The sequence below is a fragment of the Pleurodeles waltl genome, chromosome 4_2, assembly GCF_031143425.1.
Source record: "Pleurodeles waltl isolate 20211129_DDA chromosome 4_2, aPleWal1.hap1.20221129, whole genome shotgun sequence".
In the NCBI taxonomy this organism is placed as follows: domain Eukaryota; kingdom Metazoa; phylum Chordata; class Amphibia; order Caudata; family Salamandridae; genus Pleurodeles; species Pleurodeles waltl.
In genome coordinates, this window is record NC_090443.1 from 280,251,424 (window position 1) to 280,271,365 (window position 19,942).

The window sequence follows — 19,942 nt, forward strand, 5'->3', positions numbered from 1 at the left end:
GCCAACCATCTGGCATGTTTTCTGAAAACGAGAAAATAGACAGGCTCAGCATCATCTTGGCAACCAAGAGTGGTGGCTCAGTTTGGAGGTTGTTCAGGACATTTTTGCCCTGTGGGCACTCTCCAGGTAGACCTTTTTGCCACTTGTGAAAATGCATGATACCTACAGTTCTCTGCCTTCCACATTTTCAGGGAGCCTTGGGGGATGTGCTTCGGTTGTGCAATTTTACGCTACACTCTGCATTTCCCCCCTTGACCTTAATTCTTAGTGTTGAGGTAGCTATGCCAGGACTGGGTCTAAGTTGATCACTCTAGATTGGCTTGGCCAAAAAAGGTCTGGTATGCAGACCTCCTAAACCTCTTCCTTTCCTGTGTCACCCTCTTGACCTGCCTTTCAGAGCAGACCTCCTCTTGTAGTCGAGAGGACAGGTTCTGCACCCCAACCTCCAGAGCCTCCATTTTCATACCTGAAGATTGAAAGGGAACAACTGAGTTCCTTTCACCTACTGTGAGAGGTGACTTACATTATCCTTTAAGTTTGTTGGCAGTCCACAAAGTAGGTTTACACAAGATGGTGGAACCTTTTTGTTGCATGGTGTCTGAATGAGTTTGTGGATCCCTGGAAGGCACACCTTTCTGATGTTTTACGTTTTTGGCTCAGCAGCATTGTGGAGTGAGCCCAGTTGAAAGTTATATTGCTGCCTAAGTAGTATTGATTTGTAAACCAGATCAACTATCTCTCCAAGTTCGCTCTAGGCTTGAGATTACTGAAGGGGCTGAAATACACGTCAGCCTCTTCTCCTTTTATTATTCCCAAATGGGACTTTACTTTTGTTCTGACATTTCTGTGATGAACCTCATAAGTAGGAGATATCAAAATGTATATCAAAACAGAATATTCTATCTAGGAGATGTATGCATTATTTCTCCAAGCGGGCATTATGATCAGCAGTAGCCCTGGTCAAAGTGCCAAAACACTAGAATACTTTACCATCAACTTTACCAATCTTCCCTACTTGAATTTAATTTAGGAAATTCCTGAAAACATAGCTTTTTACTAAGTTAACTTGGTGACACTGCTGGACAGACTGTCAGGCCTTGGTCCATTTGTATTCTAGCATTAGTACTCAGATTCCATAAACTATTCCTACAATGACATGATTCCTTCGGGTGAACGTTTCATGCTTTACAAGTTAATAAAAAATTAAAAGAGAGCTCCATTTGAACATTACACAACTTCCAGCTGCAGCTTTTGACCCTCAAAACTGTGTTTTAGTGGCCATTTCTACAGAGTGACACGCTAATGAACTGCAAGTGCAATGTGTCTATCCCCACCTTTGCCTACTTTTACCTCAACAAGCTGATTCTCAGCACTTAAGCGCCTAAGGTGACCACCCCATTTCATATGAGGCTGTCCATTAAAGGTTTCACATTTTCCCTCCTGCTCGTGCTACCATTGAAGAGGAGATGTGACATTGGCTGGACATTCATAGGGCAGTCAGCAGAACAAGGAGTTCCTATCTGATGATCAGCTCTTAGGATATGTGGACAACAAGAAAGGCAAGGTAGTCCACAAGAAGACTCAGTCATGGTGGATCATCCTCTGCAATAAGATTTCTTATGCCCTCGCTAAAAAGGAACTTTCAGAGCAAATCCAGGCTCACTTCACCAGAGCTAAAGCATTGGCATCACCACTGGTCAGGGACGAATCTGTGGTGGACATTTCTAGTATCGAGACATGGGCTTTCCGTCACACATTCATAAAACCTTACTGCTTTGGTTTCAAGGTGTGAAGGTATGGCTATTTTGCTGCTTCCATACAGCAGGATTTTCTGGTCTGACCTTTCCCTTACAAAAGTACAGAAACAAGCATTCATCATACACATACAGAAATTAGGATTTTAATTTAATGTAATTCTAAAAAAAAAAAAAAAGAATCACAATTTTATTGGTTATTCAGTTGAGGCCTACCATTGTCCATACTATATTCTGTTTGATGCAGTGCTCCCACGAATCAATCTGAGAATACTAAATTAATGTTTTGCCTCATATTTTAAATCCCTTTATATATACAGATTGTTTTAAAATTTTCAGTTTGCATTTTTTCTTCGTATATACTTACATAATCTGTTAACATTAAGCAATGCAACAAAACGCAGCAATAGCACTAATTCCACCACACAGTGAGTGTTGTATCAAATTACACAACAGCAGTGCTTCTATATAATTTTTTACGTTCTCCTCTGTTATTTTGTAAGCAATCATGGACCCCCTGAATAGGTGTCACTGGCCCTCAGAGGTCCCCGGGCCACAGGTTAAAAACCACTGCTCTAGAGGAATCAATGTACGGGATGACGACAATGCCTGTATTCTACTGCATTCTGCACCATTTCTATGTTGTACCTTGGGTGGTATAGCACACTTCCTCGACCCAACCAGAAACCCTCCCAAGTACTTTGATGCGTCCACAGTGATATCTCAGTGTAAACATTTCCTTACAAGGCACTTGGTGAATGTCTGCAGTTTCAAGTGAATGTAAGAGACCCGGTTTTAGTGTTTAGATTATCTTACATCAAAGGCAAGAAACCACACATTTGCAGTGCATCTAAACGCAGAATGAAGTTTGTACAACGGAGTAAAAAGTAGCAAAGGGAAGCAACGCAGTGTAGATCACCTGATGCAGACGTAGGCTTTTTGGTGTGGATTCTCTGGGTCTGGGCCTAGCTTATCAGGTGTTGTTAGGGCCTCATCAGGGGTATGCCTTACCTCTTGGGGTGTAAAAAGGAACTTCATCAACAATTGTCAAGGCTCTTAAGGGGAGGGCCTCGGGACCTCAACAGTAGTAGGGGCTATCTATGTAGGTGGTGGTACTGTGTTGTGGGAGAAAACTTAGCAAGCTTAGGCTCAGCTGGTGTAGCTATGAGCTCAGTGTTTTGTCTCACCTAATGTGGGCCTCTGTGGCCAAAGAGGCGTGAGTTCCCCTTGTGTAGGGGCCAGCACACTAAGCAAGGGTTCATCTTCTGTAGGGATTAGCTTAGTAAGCATGGGCTCACCTTGTGTAATGGCGAACTCAACTGGTGTCGGCATTGGCTCAGTCGCTGTAGGTGAAGATGTGAACACACCAAAGACTTGCATCTCACACACGGACAGATATTCTTTGCGGCCTGTGATCAGGATGCTCACGTACTTGCCCACCATGCCATTACAGCTGAAGGAGAGTGTCTCCCCGTATCCCATCCTAAAGATGGTTCCGCACCTATTTGGGAAACAAGGTGTAGAGTTAAAAGTAGTTACTAAGAGAGAGTGATGCCTCCCCACACAGTATTGCAGTGATGGTATTCAGCAGGAGGTAGGGGTAAGTGTCTGGTAGAAATCACAGCACAAGGTAATGAAAAAGAGGAGGTGGGAGCCCTGGAAGGAGCCAGAATAGCCACAAGCCTCAAAGACGGCTATAGGTTCTCAAACACTTGAGAAAGGAACCAGCATACACAAGTCATGAACAAGAATGCTTGAAGGTGAGCTGTGGTGCAACGGTCACAATGCTACCGAGAGGCAAATGCTAAGGGCCTGATTACGACCTTGAAAGATGGGATACTCTGTCACAAACGTGATGGCTATCCCGTCCGCCGTTTTACAAGTTCCATAGGATATAATGGAACTTGTAATACGGCGGACGGGATATCTGTCACGTTTGTGACGGAGTATCCCACCCACCAAGGTCGTAATCAGGCCCTAAGTAACCTTACTCGCCACCCAAGGTCTAGGTGTCTGCTCTACATTCTGAGTGCGCCTTCATCCCTAAAGTGGCCATTGAATTACTACCCACTGCAGGATAATCTTTGACCATTAGGTGTGCACCCTACACAGCTATTTTTATGGACTACATTTTCTACTATGTATTTCTATCTTAGAGTTTGTATATGACCAAGTGTATAAAGAAATAAAGGGACATACATTTCTGACTAAAGATTGCTAGAAGGTGGACACAGCATGCCAGTCGGAGAAGACACTCCCTTGAGATGGCACGTTAGGATCAATAGTGTAATAATTTCTAACGCTATTGTGGTACTTCACAGGATTAGCACTAAAAATGTTGGTGCTAATCCTGCAAAGTACACACAGGCCCATTATAAACAAAGGTGTGTCTCAATGTAATGACTGCAATGAGCAGGCGTTAAAATGATGAGGGAAATGGCACAGTAGAATCTTATGTCGCAGGCATAATGTGCTGCAAGGGTTTACAAAGTGGCACAATGCGTACATTGCACCACTTTGTAAATTTGGCATGGCGTTGATGCCAAACTAATGCCACACTAGCGTAAAAAAACAATTACGCTAATATTGCGCCTGGTGGCGCTAGGCCCTTCTTAAATTTGGGCCTAGGTCTCTGGAAGAGCATTAGCCCAGGCAGAGACTGATATACCCTGTCAGCATGAGAAGAAACTCTTTTGAGATGATAGACATACCTGCATCTGAGTAGGCCTCCTCCACCTAACACCCCCCAAACACACCCCCACACAAATCTTTCTACCACTACAGACATAGGGGGTTATTCCAACTTTGGAGGAGGTGGTAATCCGTCCCAAATGTGACGGATTTACCACCAGCCGTATTACGAGTTCCATAGGATATAATGGACTCGTAATACGGCTGGTGGTAAATCCGTCACTTTACCGTCACTTTTGGGACGGATTACCACTTCCTCCAAAGTTGGAATAACCCCCATATTCTCTATCTGTGGTTGGGGTGAGCCCAGGTGTAGACTCCAGATTGCGCCTGCTATCTGCAACTGTGGGTTTACCTGATCGTCTCTGTAAGTAGTCTGAGTGGGGTTAAATGACTTTTTATATATGTGTGTCAGACTCTTTGCATTGCGGTATTTGTGATATTTCTGATGCCAGTCTTAGTTCCTAAGAATGGTTCTAATAATGCCAGTGCCGTCCTAACTTGTGCACGGGCTTCTTATGTTTGGAACAGATCTATCCTCTCCTTGCCCTGCTTCTCTTGTCTTCTTCTCTTTTATAATTGGGCCCCTTGGTTGGTGTTGCCACCCTGATGTTGAATTATACCATTGTGCAAGGAGCTTCCCAGACCATCCTCACCAAGCAGCAGTAGAAGTCTTCAAGGAGGCCATGAAGCACATTTTTGGTGTGATTACCGCTCCACTGGAACACCTTTTGGGCCCTACAGAGATTACCATCAGTTGGTCTTCCCCCATGCCATCTGTCCTGGTGGGACCTGCTACTGGGCTTGTGGGACTCTGCTACAATCTTCCACAGAATCTCCAAGATTCATGATGGTTCCCATCACACCAACGCCAACACTGACTCCACTGCTGCCAATGGAATACCTGGTGTTGAGGCCCATGTCGGACCCTGAACTATCCTTGTTTAAGTCACCAGACGTGATGTGTTTCATTAGAGATTTGACACATTTCCTCCCAAACTACTTATGATACTCCCAGAAAGACCATAACCTGGACTTGACATTCCTTATGCGCACGCCATCTGAGCCTATGCACAGTTGCTGCCTAAGGCTCTTGATGCTGTAAACAGTCTTCTATATTGCCATCACATCAGCATGCTGTATAAGTGAGCTCCAGGTGCTGTCGGTGCAACTTCCCTACCTCACCATGTTTCCGGAGAAGTTGTTGTTGGGGAGTAGGAAGGATTTTCTGCCTAAGGTCCTGATACCCTGCCACGGTGGTCAATCCATCACCTTGCCTGCTCTCTTTACCCGCCCCCACCCTCGAAAGAGGATAAAAGGCTCCATCACCTTGACTCAGATGGCATTAAACTTTTAAATCAAGCGAATGATTATCGAGTAGACAATCATCTATTTGTTGTCTTCTAACGCGCAAGAATGGAAGGGTGGTAAAAAAGAGGACCTTGTCAAGGTGTACAGTACTCTGCATTCAGACTTGCTACACACTGGCAAAAAAGCAGCCCTGAGGACGTGAGAGCCCATTCCACTTGGGTCAAGACTGCGACCATGGCATTGGCATTGAGGGATCCATTTTTTAGATATCTGCCATGCTGCAACGTGGGCAATGGTACATAGGTTCATGGAGCACTATTGTTGTGACAGTCAGGTCCAATGAGAAGACTACTTCACTAGTTTGGTCCTGCAGGGCTTTTTGTTTTTAATCCACTCCCCACACCATTTAAGGAGGTACTGCTTTGGTATCTACTCTAAAGATGAGGATGTTGCTGTTAGAATTATTCATCAGAACAGGAACTTTCTTAACTTGGATAATGCTCTTACATGTGGATACTCTTATCTAACCACAGATTTGTTAGTGCCCTCGCACCTCCCCATTCTATGGAGTGATTCCTTTAGCATCTAAAAAAGTTATAGATAGGCACACTGTCGCCAGCAATTGTTCTGCACTCTGCTTCGGAGGGCACACAAAAGGAAATAGACAAGAAACTGGTGTCAGCTTGCTGGGATGGCACTTATCTGTGCCTCTGCTCTGTTGCTTCCAGGGGAATACAGAGTCAGTGGGGAGCAACATGACATCACCTGTTGGTGCACAGGAGCACATGGGATATGGTAAAGGTGAGAAATCTGTGATTAGATATAGGGGGTGATTCTAAGTCAGACTTCCCCCTCCAAAATACGGCTCCGCGGTCAAAAGACCGCTGAGGGTATTTTGGGTGTTGCACTGGGCTGGCGGGCAACCGCCAAAAGGCCGCCCGCCAGCCCAGTGCAAAACTACCTTCCCACGAGGACGCCGGCTCCGAATGGAGCCGGCGGAGTGGGAAGGTGCGACGGGTGCAGTGGCACCCGTCGCGAATTTCACTGTCTGCAATGCAGACAGTGAAATTCTTTGTGGGGCCCTCTTACGGGGGCCCCACGACAACCCATACCGCCATCCTGTTCCTGGCGGGCGAACCGCCAGGAACAGGATGGCGGTATGGGCTGTCAGAATCCCCATGGCGGCGGTGGGCAGCGGAAAACCGGCGGGAGACCGCCGGTTTTCCACTTCTGACCGTGGTCAAACCGCCGCGGTCAGAATGCCCAGCGGGGCACCGCCAGCCTGTTGGCGGTGCCCCCGTCATTTTAGCCCTGGCGGTCTTGGACCGCCAGGGTTAAAATGACCCCCATAGTATCCACCAGAAAATGTGTTACCGAAAGGTGAGTAACTTGTACTTCACTGCCACCATGTCTTTTGCCTAGAGCAATAAAGTCAGTCCTGCAAACAAGTTGGATGATAGGTCCGCTCTTCTATAAAACTTTGTCAATCTTAAGCTGGTGGTTCATTGCTTAATCAGTACCAGTGGCTGAACCTCAGTCAGGGCAGTGAAGCGTGCAGACCCACTAGAAAGAGGCCAGAGATGAAGTTAAGAATGGAGCATCATATCAAAGACTCTAGTGCAGACGATGAGGCAGGATGGCCCCTTGACAGCCTTCTGTCTATCCTTGGAGACAGTAAGTGAACCACTGGGGTGGAGGGGTCCCCAACCGGGACAGAAGTTGTAACTCAAAGAAAAGCCCAGGAAGGGCAGGGTACTGTTCCTCAAATTGCTGAAACTGGATTAGATGGCAAGACAGCAGGTTCATCAATTATAGATTTTAAGACCAAATGCAATCCTCCTCTCCCTAGGACTACTAGCATTGCAATACAGCACCTGCATCCAGCCGCAGGAGTACCAGCAATAAGAGACAAAACAATTACCGATCTATGAAATTACCAGTCACTGCAGGCAGCACGCCTGCTAACCGAAGTATGGGCCAGTAGTAAGTGGCAAACCAACTGCAGATCCAAGCGAGTACCAGCATAGCTGTGCAGAAGTGGAAACGTGGACATAATGTGGGGTAGAAATTATTTTTAAATGTAGCGTGTTCGTATTTAGAGAAGCAAGTTGGTGAGCAATCGAAGAGATGAGAGGGAAGTCTTATATCTCAATGGCTGTTCTTTGGCATTCTGCAAACTCCTGGGAAGCTGAAAAATGTCCTCCCCAGGTTGGTGGAGGAAGGGAAGTCTGGAGCTTTAATGAAGTACAGCGGACGTGTGGGAACTGCAAAGAGGTGGCAAAGATGTCTCACAGTCCTATGGTAATACAGTGGAGGATATAAAGATATTAATAACCAAGATCTCAGAGCTCCTTTTTCATACCTTGGATTGTGCCGGCCACCATCCTTCTTGGAGTTCCCGATGCGGACCTCAGCACCGTTGATCCTCTCGCGGCAGCAGTCCCCTCGATTGGTGATGGCAACACATTGGATGCTGGCTGGCGCCTTCAGGTCTACCATTAACCAGGGCTCGAATTCCAGGTCGGTGTGGGAGCAGGACCCAGTCATGTAGTTGTTGGACAGCGACCCATCAATTGCCTTATATGACTCGTCGAAAACCTTTAAGTTGCTTGACTGGGAGGCTTCGCCCCTTATGGCCAGGTTTGAAGCTAAAGAGGAAACAGAAGGCGAGGTCATTATACAGTAGATGGGCTCATCTACCTATAATGGAAGGCGTGGATTGTGTACATTTTCAGATTGGGCACCACTGCCTCCCTGTGTCTTTGCCATCAATGGGAAATAGAATCACAACCAAATCAAAATAAACCCCACTGAAATAATATTTATATTCATGAAACGTGAAGAATTACCACGTGGCATGTCACTTACAAGACTTGAGACGTTTCACAGTAGAATAGGCCTAAAATGAAGTGCTGCTGCAATGACTGGAGCATAAAAAAGAGAAGCTACAACAATTAGAAACATTCCTGGCATGCTCGCCCTTAACAAAGATGTACGGCAAGCAATACTGACATCAATGGAAATGGCACTGGATGGGAATGTAGAACACCTCTCATAAGTGCACCGGCCACATACTAATCACTTTCAGACATCGAGAAGCAGAAGTCACCAAAAATGATCTGTGAACTAGGTCCTTTTGTCGAGAAAAAAACAAGATGTACTGATGAGAATAATGAGAGCAGTATGATGTCACCATTCTCTCCTCTCTGAACTATGCTTTCAAGGTGATTATTTTCTTTGTGCCTCAATGATTACATCAGTGGCCAGTAGTTGGAAGACAGCCCCCCAACCACAGCCTCAAAGGGGATTCCTATTTTTTAGATGTATAAGAGATAGTTGCCACCAGTGTTGTGAGTGGTCGAAGTAATGGAGCCAATGCCGGCTCGCTGCTACGTCTGGTTTGAGTACGGCCACTGAAAGAACGCAGGACAATTACAATGAAAATTTATCTGGTAGACCGAGGGCTCCCTGGATGGTTTATAGAAAGCGTAAGGGGGAAAATAATATGGGTTATGCCAATTAAGCTGGAGGCCTAGATGAATATTCCAGGTACCATCCTGGGGAACTCGATTGTGAAAGAAAAGCCATATGCCCAAACCCCCCTGCCTTGGGAGCCTGGCTGGTCTCTGCCAACAATGGGGCATATTTACAAGCCCCTAGGGCCTCCTTGCACCACATTAGCGTCATTTTGTTTTTTACGCTAGTGTGGCGTTAGGAAGGCAGTTTTGCGCTAAATTTAGAAAGTGGTGCAATGCATGCATTGTGCCACTTTGCACCCCCCCCCCCTTGCACCACATTATGCCTGCACCAGGCATAATGTATGCCAAGAGGGCGTACTGGTGCAAGGAGGCCCAAATAAATGGCGCAGTGAAATCTATAAGATTCTCTGCACCATTTTTTCTGTCATTTTGTATCGCCTGCTAAGAGCACCCATTGAAATCAATAGGCTTCCCTGCACTTTGCAGCACTAGTGTCAACATTTTTGATGCTATTGTCCTAACGACTGCCATGGTGCGCCATATTGTAAATATGGTGCACCCATGGTGTCGTTAGGTGGGGCAGGGGCGACGCAAGAAAACTGGTGCATCAGTGCTGATGTGCCAGTTACTTGTAAATCTGCCCCAATGTGTTTTAGCAAGCCACCTTTGAAAGTTACTTTCCGGTCTGCATTTTACATTTATGTTTGTCCCTGATAATGTTATAATTCTGCCTTTATTTAAATTAGTGTGATTCACAGTATCTGTTATAAGCTCTGTATGGCTCTCCTTGCTATTTGAAATATTTTTCCTGAGTAATTAATAATGTAAGTTAGTGTTTAGAACTGTCCGATTGCCGTGCAGAGTTTGGTCACTCTTTAGTGCCATGAAGATCAGAGGACTCAATGAGACTGATCGACTCACGAGACGACATATCACAAGACAGATTTGTCACTGCCAGATAACCACAAGCTCCATGTTATACCACGAGAATCACTGAGGCAGAAAAACGGGCTCTGACCAGCCTTCCAGAATGGTATGCTGCCTTGGCGTCCTTTATTAGCTCCCCACAAACAAACTGCAAAGTGTAGTTTGGGAATAGCTCCCTACAGCTTGATGTCTTATTCTGCACACTACTAAGGGGCCCTAGTGTCATTTTGTGACACTATTGTGGCTTTAGAAGGCCAAAAACACGGCGCCATATTTACAAAGTGGCCCAATGCATGCATTACTCCACTTTGTAACCCTTTGCGCTACGTTATGCCTGTGCTAGGCATAATGTATGTGAAGGGGGGGTTCCCCCCATTAGGGGGGCCAAAAAAAGAGATTTCCTTGCATCATTTTTTTTCAGTACTTTTAACGCCTGCTCAAAGCAGGCATTAAAAGGGGGGACTTCATTATTTTCAGTGGGCCCCTATGTACATCAATAGCGTTGCCCCCTATAGCCCCCCTACCCTGTGCCATGGTGCACACATAGTGGCGGTAGGGGGGCGCTAAGGGCCGCAAGAAAAGTGGTGCTGCACTGGATGCAGCACCACTTTTCTTAAATATGCCCCTAAATGTGTAAGAAGTTTCTAGAGGCTAGGAACGAAGAGTGGTATTAACATGTAGAGCATAAGTTCGAGTATTCTGAATGCTTCCCCCAACCTTCCATCTTGGTCAACCTGATATTGATTTCAATACATTGAGCAGTTTCTCTGCTAATAGAGGTGGACGAGCCAGGACTGTGGCTTGGCTCTAAGATCCCATGCACGAACCACACCATGAAATTGTTGGACTTGTAATTTCTGCAAGAAATATTATATAAAAGTATGATAAAGGCCCTCATTATGACTTTGTCGGTCTTTGTGTAAGACTACCAAAGCCACGAGCGCCGGAAGACTGCCAGCACTTTTACGAGTACTGCTGGATTTCCGCCACATTTTGGGTAGGACTGCTGGCAGGAGTAGGCATGGGGCGGTACCACCACCGGCCCCACCCCGCCAAAAGGACTCCGCCGGCCGTATTACGAGCTGTAATACAGACTGGCGGTGTCCTGATGGCAGGACGCTGCTGGCGGTGGAAGTGCCCATTCCCTGACGGACTACCTCCTCCCTGGACCAGGTAAGTCGATCGCCCGACAGGAGTGGGGGGTAGGAGGTGTTGTGTGTGTGTTGTCTGCGTGAGTGCATGTATGTGTGTGTGCATTTTTGAATGTGTGTATGAATGTAAAAGTGAGTGCGTGTATGAATGTTGGAGTGAGTGTGAATATGAATGTTGGAGTGAGTGCAAGTATGAATGTTGGAGTGAATGCGAGTATGAGTGTTGTGGTGAATGCGAGTATGAGTGTTGTGACTGCGAGTATGAGTGTTGAAGTGAATGCGGTATGGATGCATGTGAGTGAATGCATGTCGGTCCGTGTTGGTGAATGAGTGTATGCGGGGTGCGTGTGGGTGTCTGTGTGCATGTCCATGTATGCGGGGAGGGGGCGCTGTACATGGAGGGGGCGCTGTACATGGAGGAGGGAGGGGAGGAGGCAATGTACATGGAGGGGGGTGGGGAGTTGGGGAGGTATTGTGCTTGCTGGGGTGGGGGCATCTGCTGGGTACAAGAAAGAAATTCCCTGTCACTGGTAGCGTCTAGGTTTTTCATGGCGGTGCTACTGCCGTGGAAATCCTGGTGGAAAGGCAGCTCCTAATACCGCTGGCGGTCTTCTGTGGATCGCCAGGTCAGAGATGCTCATCTCCGGCCCAGAGGGTCTGACCGCCCTGGTGGTATGAGCGGAGATGTGGCGGGTTGGTAGAGGCCAATCCGCCACACTCATAATGTGGTGATCTTCACCGCCAGCCTTTTGGCAGTGATACCGCCACCGTGGTACTGACGATCAGTAGACCGCCAGGGTCATAATGAGGACCAAAGTCTCTTTAAAATTCAAAAAAGTGTATTTCTTAAAAATGCATAGGTTTTCACTGTAGTACATTGGTGTTTCAATACGTTTTTTTTCCTGGACCTGGCCCCATACAACTTCATAAAAAAGTATGAAGCATTTCACCCAAAGTCAATACACACATTAAAACAACAGCCATAGAAATAAAATGCATTTGTCCAATGGGAGGTATCTGCAACAATTCACTATATACCTGTGGTCATACATTTCATAAAAATATGTAGACGAAAATCATGAACACGTCAGAGAGTAAAATTAGAGGGTATAAACTGTTACTTCAAGAATCATTATAATGAGGTGAGTGTTTTGGCTAAAAGTTAACTGTAATAAAAACAATCATAAACATTTAACTCAAGAATGCTCATAAAATAAGGGTTAGTCAGGCCAAATAAAGTAAAATACTTTTGGGGTAGATAAAAACAGTTAGTTCCGAAATCATAACAGTAGGCCCAACCTCCCTCCTTGAAGGCAGAATAAATAGAGATAAAAGCTGAGGGCATATATGTACTAGTAGGACGCTTGTTGCCGACTTAAGCATCTGAAAGGCAACTTTATAGCATCTCCCACCTAATGCTATGCAGTGCGGCTTAATCCACACTCTCCTTGGCCGCGAGAATACTGGCCACAAAAATAATGAGGCCCATATTTATACTTTTTTTGCGCCGCGTTTGTGTCACTTTTTGGCGCAAAAGCGGCGCTAACTTACAAAACACAATTGTAGTTTGTAAGTTAGCGCCGCTTTTGCGTCAAAGAATGACTCAAACGCGGCGCAAAAAAAGTATAAATATGGGCCTAAGTGTTCAACATCCTCAGTCGTAAAGCTGCTAGCTATACAGTGTGGGCATTTCATTGTATTGGGCTTCCACTTACTAGTAAACTTACTGACCACAAATGTACCCAGCCTGAATTTGATGTCCAATGTTCGTGCCTGACAAGGAGTGATTACGCCCAAGTACCGCTCCACGGAAGGGACATATTTTTTAGACAAAAACACAGCCATAAGCCCACCCATTCTGAAGCTACTGTCATAGGAATTAATCTTGAAATTCCAAAATGCTTCTTTCAAAATGGCGTTTGTGCTTTTATTAATTGATAAGGGATCGTTCCAATTGTTTCCCAAGCATTTATCATTAAAATACTATACAATATGGTGGAACCGAGAAGCTGGTTTCCCCAAATTCAGGATTTCTGCTAGAGCAGACCTGTAGTGTAATAAATGAGGGGTTGACCGCAATCTGATCCAGTAAAGGAGAGGTTTCAAAATAGCTACATCTCCACCCATTTGAGTCTTGTCTCAAATAGAGGAATCGAAGGGGTACATCAGGGCAGGCTAAGCAGAGAGCTTAAAAACTATTTTCCTTTGTGGTTAGCCCAGTATTGGTCCTTTCTGCAGCTTAAAGAACCGCAGTTTGTACCTTTCACGGTAAACCTCAGTAGCCGGGGAATCACACCAGGTTATATCACTGCATTGAGAGGCATTTATTGAATAGTTTTAAATTTAAAACATAAATTTAGAAACATTCATGCCCCCTCACCTACCAAATTGCCATTAGTGAACTAAGAGGCAAGTCACTTGTCACGTGCACCCTCATTATAGCCTATAATCATAATATAAATGCAGCAACGTTATAGTCTTAAATCAAACACAAAAGATGTTTTTAATCAGCATACTTCCTTAATGCAAATGTTTGAACATGCTCTCCTATGCAATAACAAATAAAACGCAGGCACAGTGTAATAAAATCTAAGCCTAGGATGACATCATTTGGTCAAGCGTGGAAGTCAAGGTTGAACCCAGGTTTCCTAGTTTCATATTGTGCAATTCAAGGACAAGAAGGTATCTCTTTCTTGTTTTACTTCAGAGGTTAATTATTTGTTTTTCATTCTTGAAGTATGAGGTCACAGTGTAGATGGCAGGCAGAATCCATATTAAAGCTTAGCTCCTTGTGGGGTCAGGGGTTCAAGTGGACCTCAAGCTGAGCCAGAGCAATGTATCTGGTTCAAGCCTTTAATGACTTTGCTGCCTTTATCTGCTAGCATCCTGTTTCCAGGGAGATTGCACACCACTTGTGAGCTGACACAAAGCACTGCGTTACAGTCAATAGTTGCGTGGATCACATATCTTAGAAGCACACACTGTCAAGTCACATAACACTAGAAACCCAGCTCCATCTATGCACATTTGGGGTACCTTAGACACTTTTATAAATAACCTAGAATGATGGAACATGAACCTCCCTAGGCACACATCTTTTGTCACAAGGATCAGACGTAACCTTGTTTGTGGCCCTGAGTACCAAATATTTGGCTGTCTTTCCTCCTCTTTATATGTCTCTAGTAGTCCCTTCCTTGTTTTTTCTTTATGCTATCTCACTTTCCTCCTTTATTCCATACACTTTGCTCAGTAAAGAGGTCTGTCCTTCCCTTTTCTTCATCTACAAATTTGTATATAGATACACTTAACAAAAAGTTTTGAACACTAGATACTTATTACCAGCAATATATATTCCCTCATCTCCACCTAACCAAGTCTTATAGGACGATTGCTATAACTTAACATTCAATTTATGTAACAAGACCTTATTCTAGTAATGTTTTTTGATGAATATGTGGTTGTCATTGTATTGCTGCTTGTGTCTATAGGTCAACGCTCTGTTATAACATGTATGGCAGTTGTGCTGTGGGCGGTCACTATTTTGCATGCAATGTTACACCTGACAATAAGATTGCATCCACTACATCAACCAACAACGATAGGATAAGGTATCTTTAGTATTTTTAATTCCACTTAACTTAACCTCCCAAGGTAAGTATGAATATTGCTAAGAATAGCAAACATGTACTTGACTTACAATAGTGGTAAGTCGATTTACTGGACGAAATATTCTTGTAGGTCGATATTGCTGAAGCAAATATGGTAATTAGAAAATTATTAATGATGTTTATGTGTTTTGAATAATGAAAAGTTTGTAGAGAAATTAATCGTAGAGAAAATAATGTGCAAGTTTGAAAATGTGCCCTCGGGGCATGACATCCATTTATACGAGACTGTACTAATATAACAGAAACTGTATGAAATGATGAAAAATATACAAGAATAATCTAGTAATATGTCATATTGAAATGTATAACCTATGTTTTACCTTAACTTGTAGTGCTAATTTAGCTGAAATTATGGCCTAGTCTTCCTAGGCCTCGAACACAGAGAGCTGAAATAATAACCGCATTGCAAGAAGCTGGATGCATGACCTGTCCTTGAGCCACCCGAGGTTAAAGTTGCTTAGCAAGAATTTTCTGCAATGTGCCGGCAGACAGGAGATGATGAAGACAATTTGATTCAATTATATGTAGAGTAGGCTAAATGTACTTTCCCAGGACTTCAACAATGGAGGCAATGACTGAAGAGGAACATGCAACAATTTCGATACCTGAAGAGCCGGATGATGAGGACATCGTATAGCGGACCAATCTGCATCTTGTGAAAGGACTAATATTAAAATTCGTAGATTTGGTAAACAAATACTATGGGTCAAAGTCATATCTGCTGACTGACTGACCAATTAGGGATTAGAGGGATGGACTGGGAGACCCTAATAAAAAGTCATGACAAGGGGCGAAAACTTCAGACCTAGGGGTGAATTGATGACGTCAGGAGACGCTGTTCGAGATTCTGTCATTGTGCTCATACTCTTGAGAGCCTGATGCATAGCTGATCATTTGATGACCTGAAGACGGAGACTGACTTTGTTGCTGATCCATTCTGAGGATAGGTAGCTATGAAAATGTGACTGACTAATTGTGCCTTTTCTTCTAGGTACCAACTGCACTGACTATAGATTCTCACTTAGAAAGATGTTTTCCAAATACATGTTTTCTCTAAATTGTTTTGCATGAAGTCCCACATGCTAAGGTAGGCTTTAAGAGTGACGTTGACAGTGACAAATGACTGAAGAGCTATCTGCTGAACTATGCTATTGATGCTGGAATCGTTTGGCTTATGTAGGAGCATTCAAGCATATGTTTTCTTTGAGTTATGTATTTGATGTTTCATTAATGAATTAATAATTGAGCTGATTAAATAAAGTTGACCTAACGGATGATTTAGTATTGTAATCAATAGGGAAATAAAATTGTTTAATTCTTTACCGAGTTGTGGTTATTCATGAATAGATGATTATAGATGCTGTCAATTGAAAGTTAATGGTTGTTTATGCTGATTATTGATTTCGGTGATCACTACATGACTAGGATATTCCATGCAATCCAAAAGGTTCATCGACCTATACGCGTCCCCTTGTATGTTTACTTACTAAGGACCAGGCGCGTCAGCAATATTAACAATCAGGGTAGTGTCATACACCTGCCAAGTGCTTTCATCTGCTTCAGAACTGCTCGAGCTTGTAATTTCTCTTGCTGCTGCTTATAAAACTTAGCAATCATTGGTTAAGCTGATAGGTCTTGTCTTTAGGCTTTGCAAATGCAGTTTCCTGGTGATGTACAGCATAGGTACAAAGTTAAAAGATTTTTGTTAAAGCTGAGCAGCATCAGGAAAAATGAACGGGGAAAAAGCAATCATGCAGCGACTTACATTGGTTGCATCATTCTCCAGCCGAGACATGCACAATTCTTTTATTTTAATGACCTAAGATGTATGGCACCACTTGGATAGGTAAAAAAAACATTATCACAGGGATGGGGCAATGGAGAAGTAGTGGAGGAGAAGGGTAAAAGCAATGAACACTTGAAAGAGCATAGGGGTGGAGGGAAGAGGACACAATGGAGATAACATAATGAAGTGCAGGGGTTGGGAGAGAAGAACATGAAAGAGAACGAGCAGTCCCAGGCCACAAAGGAAAGAGCAACGCTGAGCTTAGGTGTACAGGAGTTGGGGGAGGGGGATGCACAAGGAAGAGCAGCACATGAGGTGGGAGCTATTTTGTGAGTGGAGAAGCACATGAGGAAGAGCTGGAAAACACATGCACTCTCATGGAGTGTTTAACAAAAAGAAACAAATAAGGCCTCATTTATGAGGCCTGTGGCGCAGGGCAGCGTAGTAAGCGCCTTGCTGCTCCGCCCTGTGCCACCAGGAAAGGGCAGAAATGTACAATCTACAAGATAAGGTGCATTTATGTCCTCTCCCCCTGTGCTGGCCCACAAATTGCTGCCTAGCGCCAACCCAGGCACCCTTGCACAATGGTCTCCCTTTCTGCACAAAAGCAATACAAGAGGTGTTTTTCTCTTTCTATGTGTGCTGCAGAATGCAGCACACGTAGAAAGAGGAAAAAACGTGAAGAAATAAAGATATTTCTCCTCATTGCATCATTCTTACGCCACCCCTGAGGAGACATAGGAATCTGACGCATTCCCAGACTTGTAAATATGGGAATGCATCAGATTACTTCAGGTTCTATGGATGTTGCGTGAGAACCCACATGGTACGCCTATTTCACGCAGTGTTATGAGTGAAAAAGGGCCGTATTTACAAGGCCATGAAAAGCCCCGCAAGGTAGCTTTGCGTGACCTTGTAAATATGGGCTGGATACTGCGCCACCGGAGCGTAAAAAAAATGATGCTCCAGTGGCACAGTGTGCCGCTGGGGCATTGTAAATGAGGCCCGTAGTTTCTTAAAAGTGTGCAGTGGAAGGGTACAAGTAAGCCAGTCAAATGGATGACAAAGTGGCTATGCTTCAGGAGAAGAACAAATTCAAAAAGAGGGAAGGCAATCCATCGAATAAGAAGCAAGAAAATGTGAGTGACTATAAGTGCAACCAATGATAAGTAATTGGAGATCTGAAACTCCACTGTAAAGTCACAATGGGTCTTTGTAGGCAGGACCTAAAGCAATCTTCCAGCTGCAGCATTTATATGCCAACTTGTTTCAACATGCCCAAAAAACTACCACATATGACAGAGATGTAAATGAGCCACTGTGAGCGATGAAGAATGTTTGCATAGCGCTGCATCACACACCACCCTAAGCGTTGTGTGCTTGCACTGATTTTGATGACCCAGTTAAAGGTGTCACTGACTGTAGAACCCAGGCCTTTACCCAAATGAGAGGCTAATTTCTGAAATGCACAAAAGAGTGAAACAATTTACTTCCATGTGGCTTCTTTTCTGGGCTCAGGTTTCTGTTTCCATCCCCACCTGCATAAAAAAATAACAAGAATTTATAAACAGTTTAGGAAAGATCCCTTGGCTTCTTGCATCACCAATCACTAGAGGAGTTTTTTTTCTTTTTTTAATGTAGTTAAAATGTATCTTGAAATTTGGCAACATTTCTTTAGAGGAATCCAAACTGAGTGAGCCCAGCTACATAGCTTTATGTAAACATCACAGGAAAAAGTTTCAATGTTGGATCTTGCAATGTGACAGGCAATCTCTCCCCCTCAAGTCTCAACCTTCGTGCTCCTTTCTACAACCAACAGCAGCTGACTTTTGTGGCTAAAAGGTAAACTCCAGGCTCCTTAAAAGACCACAATCAATGCCATGCTGGAACTGGACATTAGGGATCACCACTGCACCAGCATCTGCACCTCCACGACCTCTGCCAGTGCCATAGTGTGGCTAGTCAAAAGGTGTCACCTCTTCACAATTGTCTATTCCCTGAAACATCTCAACCAGTGCCATACCTTGATTGGACACAGGCCGCCAATACTATGCACATATCCCTGAAGCAGGCCTATCGACAAACTTGCGTTTCATACCAGATCACACTCTGGATGGAGAGAGGTTAGGGACAGAGCACAAGAATGGGAGAAGCAGCCAGGACAGTATCAGCACTCATCTGGGAGAGTATCTTATACTCACTAGGAGCGTTTTCCGGCACACCGAACACCTGCACCTCGCAGAGAACCAGGGCCGCCTCTTGCCCTGGAATGATGATTGTCACATAGCGCCCCAGTATTTCTTCACAGTCAAAGGATAGGGTGTCTCCACAAGTCACAGAGATGATTGATCCACAGCTGCAAATAGGAACGAGATCCAAGTGAGAGTTAGGAGGTCGCATACAGAAGTCTGCATGCCCGTTTGTAGACTAGTTCCCAAATCCACAGCTAAAAGTCAAATCATAGCCACCGGGCCAACCCCACTAAGAAAATTCCACCCAACCTAGTGTAATGTACTTGTGATTATAATCTTTAATTGTTGCTCTGTGGGCAAAATTCAAGAATTTGACAAACTTCTTAGAAATGACAGAAAAAACATGTGTTTCACCTTTTGCCAACTTTGATCCAAAGAGGAGGTAACTGACTATATTATGAAACAAAACCCCAATATATCCGTAGTCTCTCGAATTAGCCATAAAACAAGATCATCTATGAAACTTCTCCTACAACAAACTATCCTCAGCATATAAATCTTTCCTAGAGGAGCATTAAACCTGAATATTTTCTATGTTTGTAAAGGAGGGGTGGGAGTCAGGTTTACTCACTCTTTGTTTCTGGGAATGGACAGCTGCCACCCCTACCAAATCTTGGAAAAACAAATTTATATTGTTGTTGGACTTTTGGCCATACGCATGGTCATCCCTAGTCTTTTTGCCTCCTTCCTCCTGGTTTTTCTGACCTCTCGCTGTTGGCTCTAGGACTCTGAGCACTTTATCCCTGCTGACCAGTGCTAAAGTGCAGGTGCTCTCCCATCTAAAGTTGGTATGATTGGCTTATACCTAATTGGCATATTTAATTTACCTATAAGTCCCTTGTACAATTGGTATCTCTATACCCAGGGCCTGTAAATTAAATACTACTAGTGGGCCTGCAGCGCTGCTTGCGCCACCCACTGAA

General features: G+C 44.3%; 1 protein-coding gene across 2 annotated transcripts in view; it reads right to left on the reverse strand.

Moving 5' to 3' along the window:
• LOC138292492 (pentraxin fusion protein-like) overlaps positions 1-19,942 on the reverse strand; it is a 179,552-nt gene that overhangs the window by 107,882 nt on the left and 51,728 nt on the right. For both annotated transcript variants that reach the window (XM_069231115.1, XM_069231116.1), the window contains exons 10-13: positions 18,969-19,123; positions 18,258-18,305; positions 8,119-8,404; positions 3,053-3,255 (exon numbers count right to left, since the gene is read on the reverse strand). In XM_069231115.1, the coding sequence (XP_069087216.1) occupies positions 3,053-3,255; positions 8,119-8,404; positions 18,258-18,305; positions 18,969-19,123 (692 nt within the window). The remainder of the gene's footprint in view (positions 1-3,052; positions 3,256-8,118; positions 8,405-18,257; positions 18,306-18,968; positions 19,124-19,942) is intronic.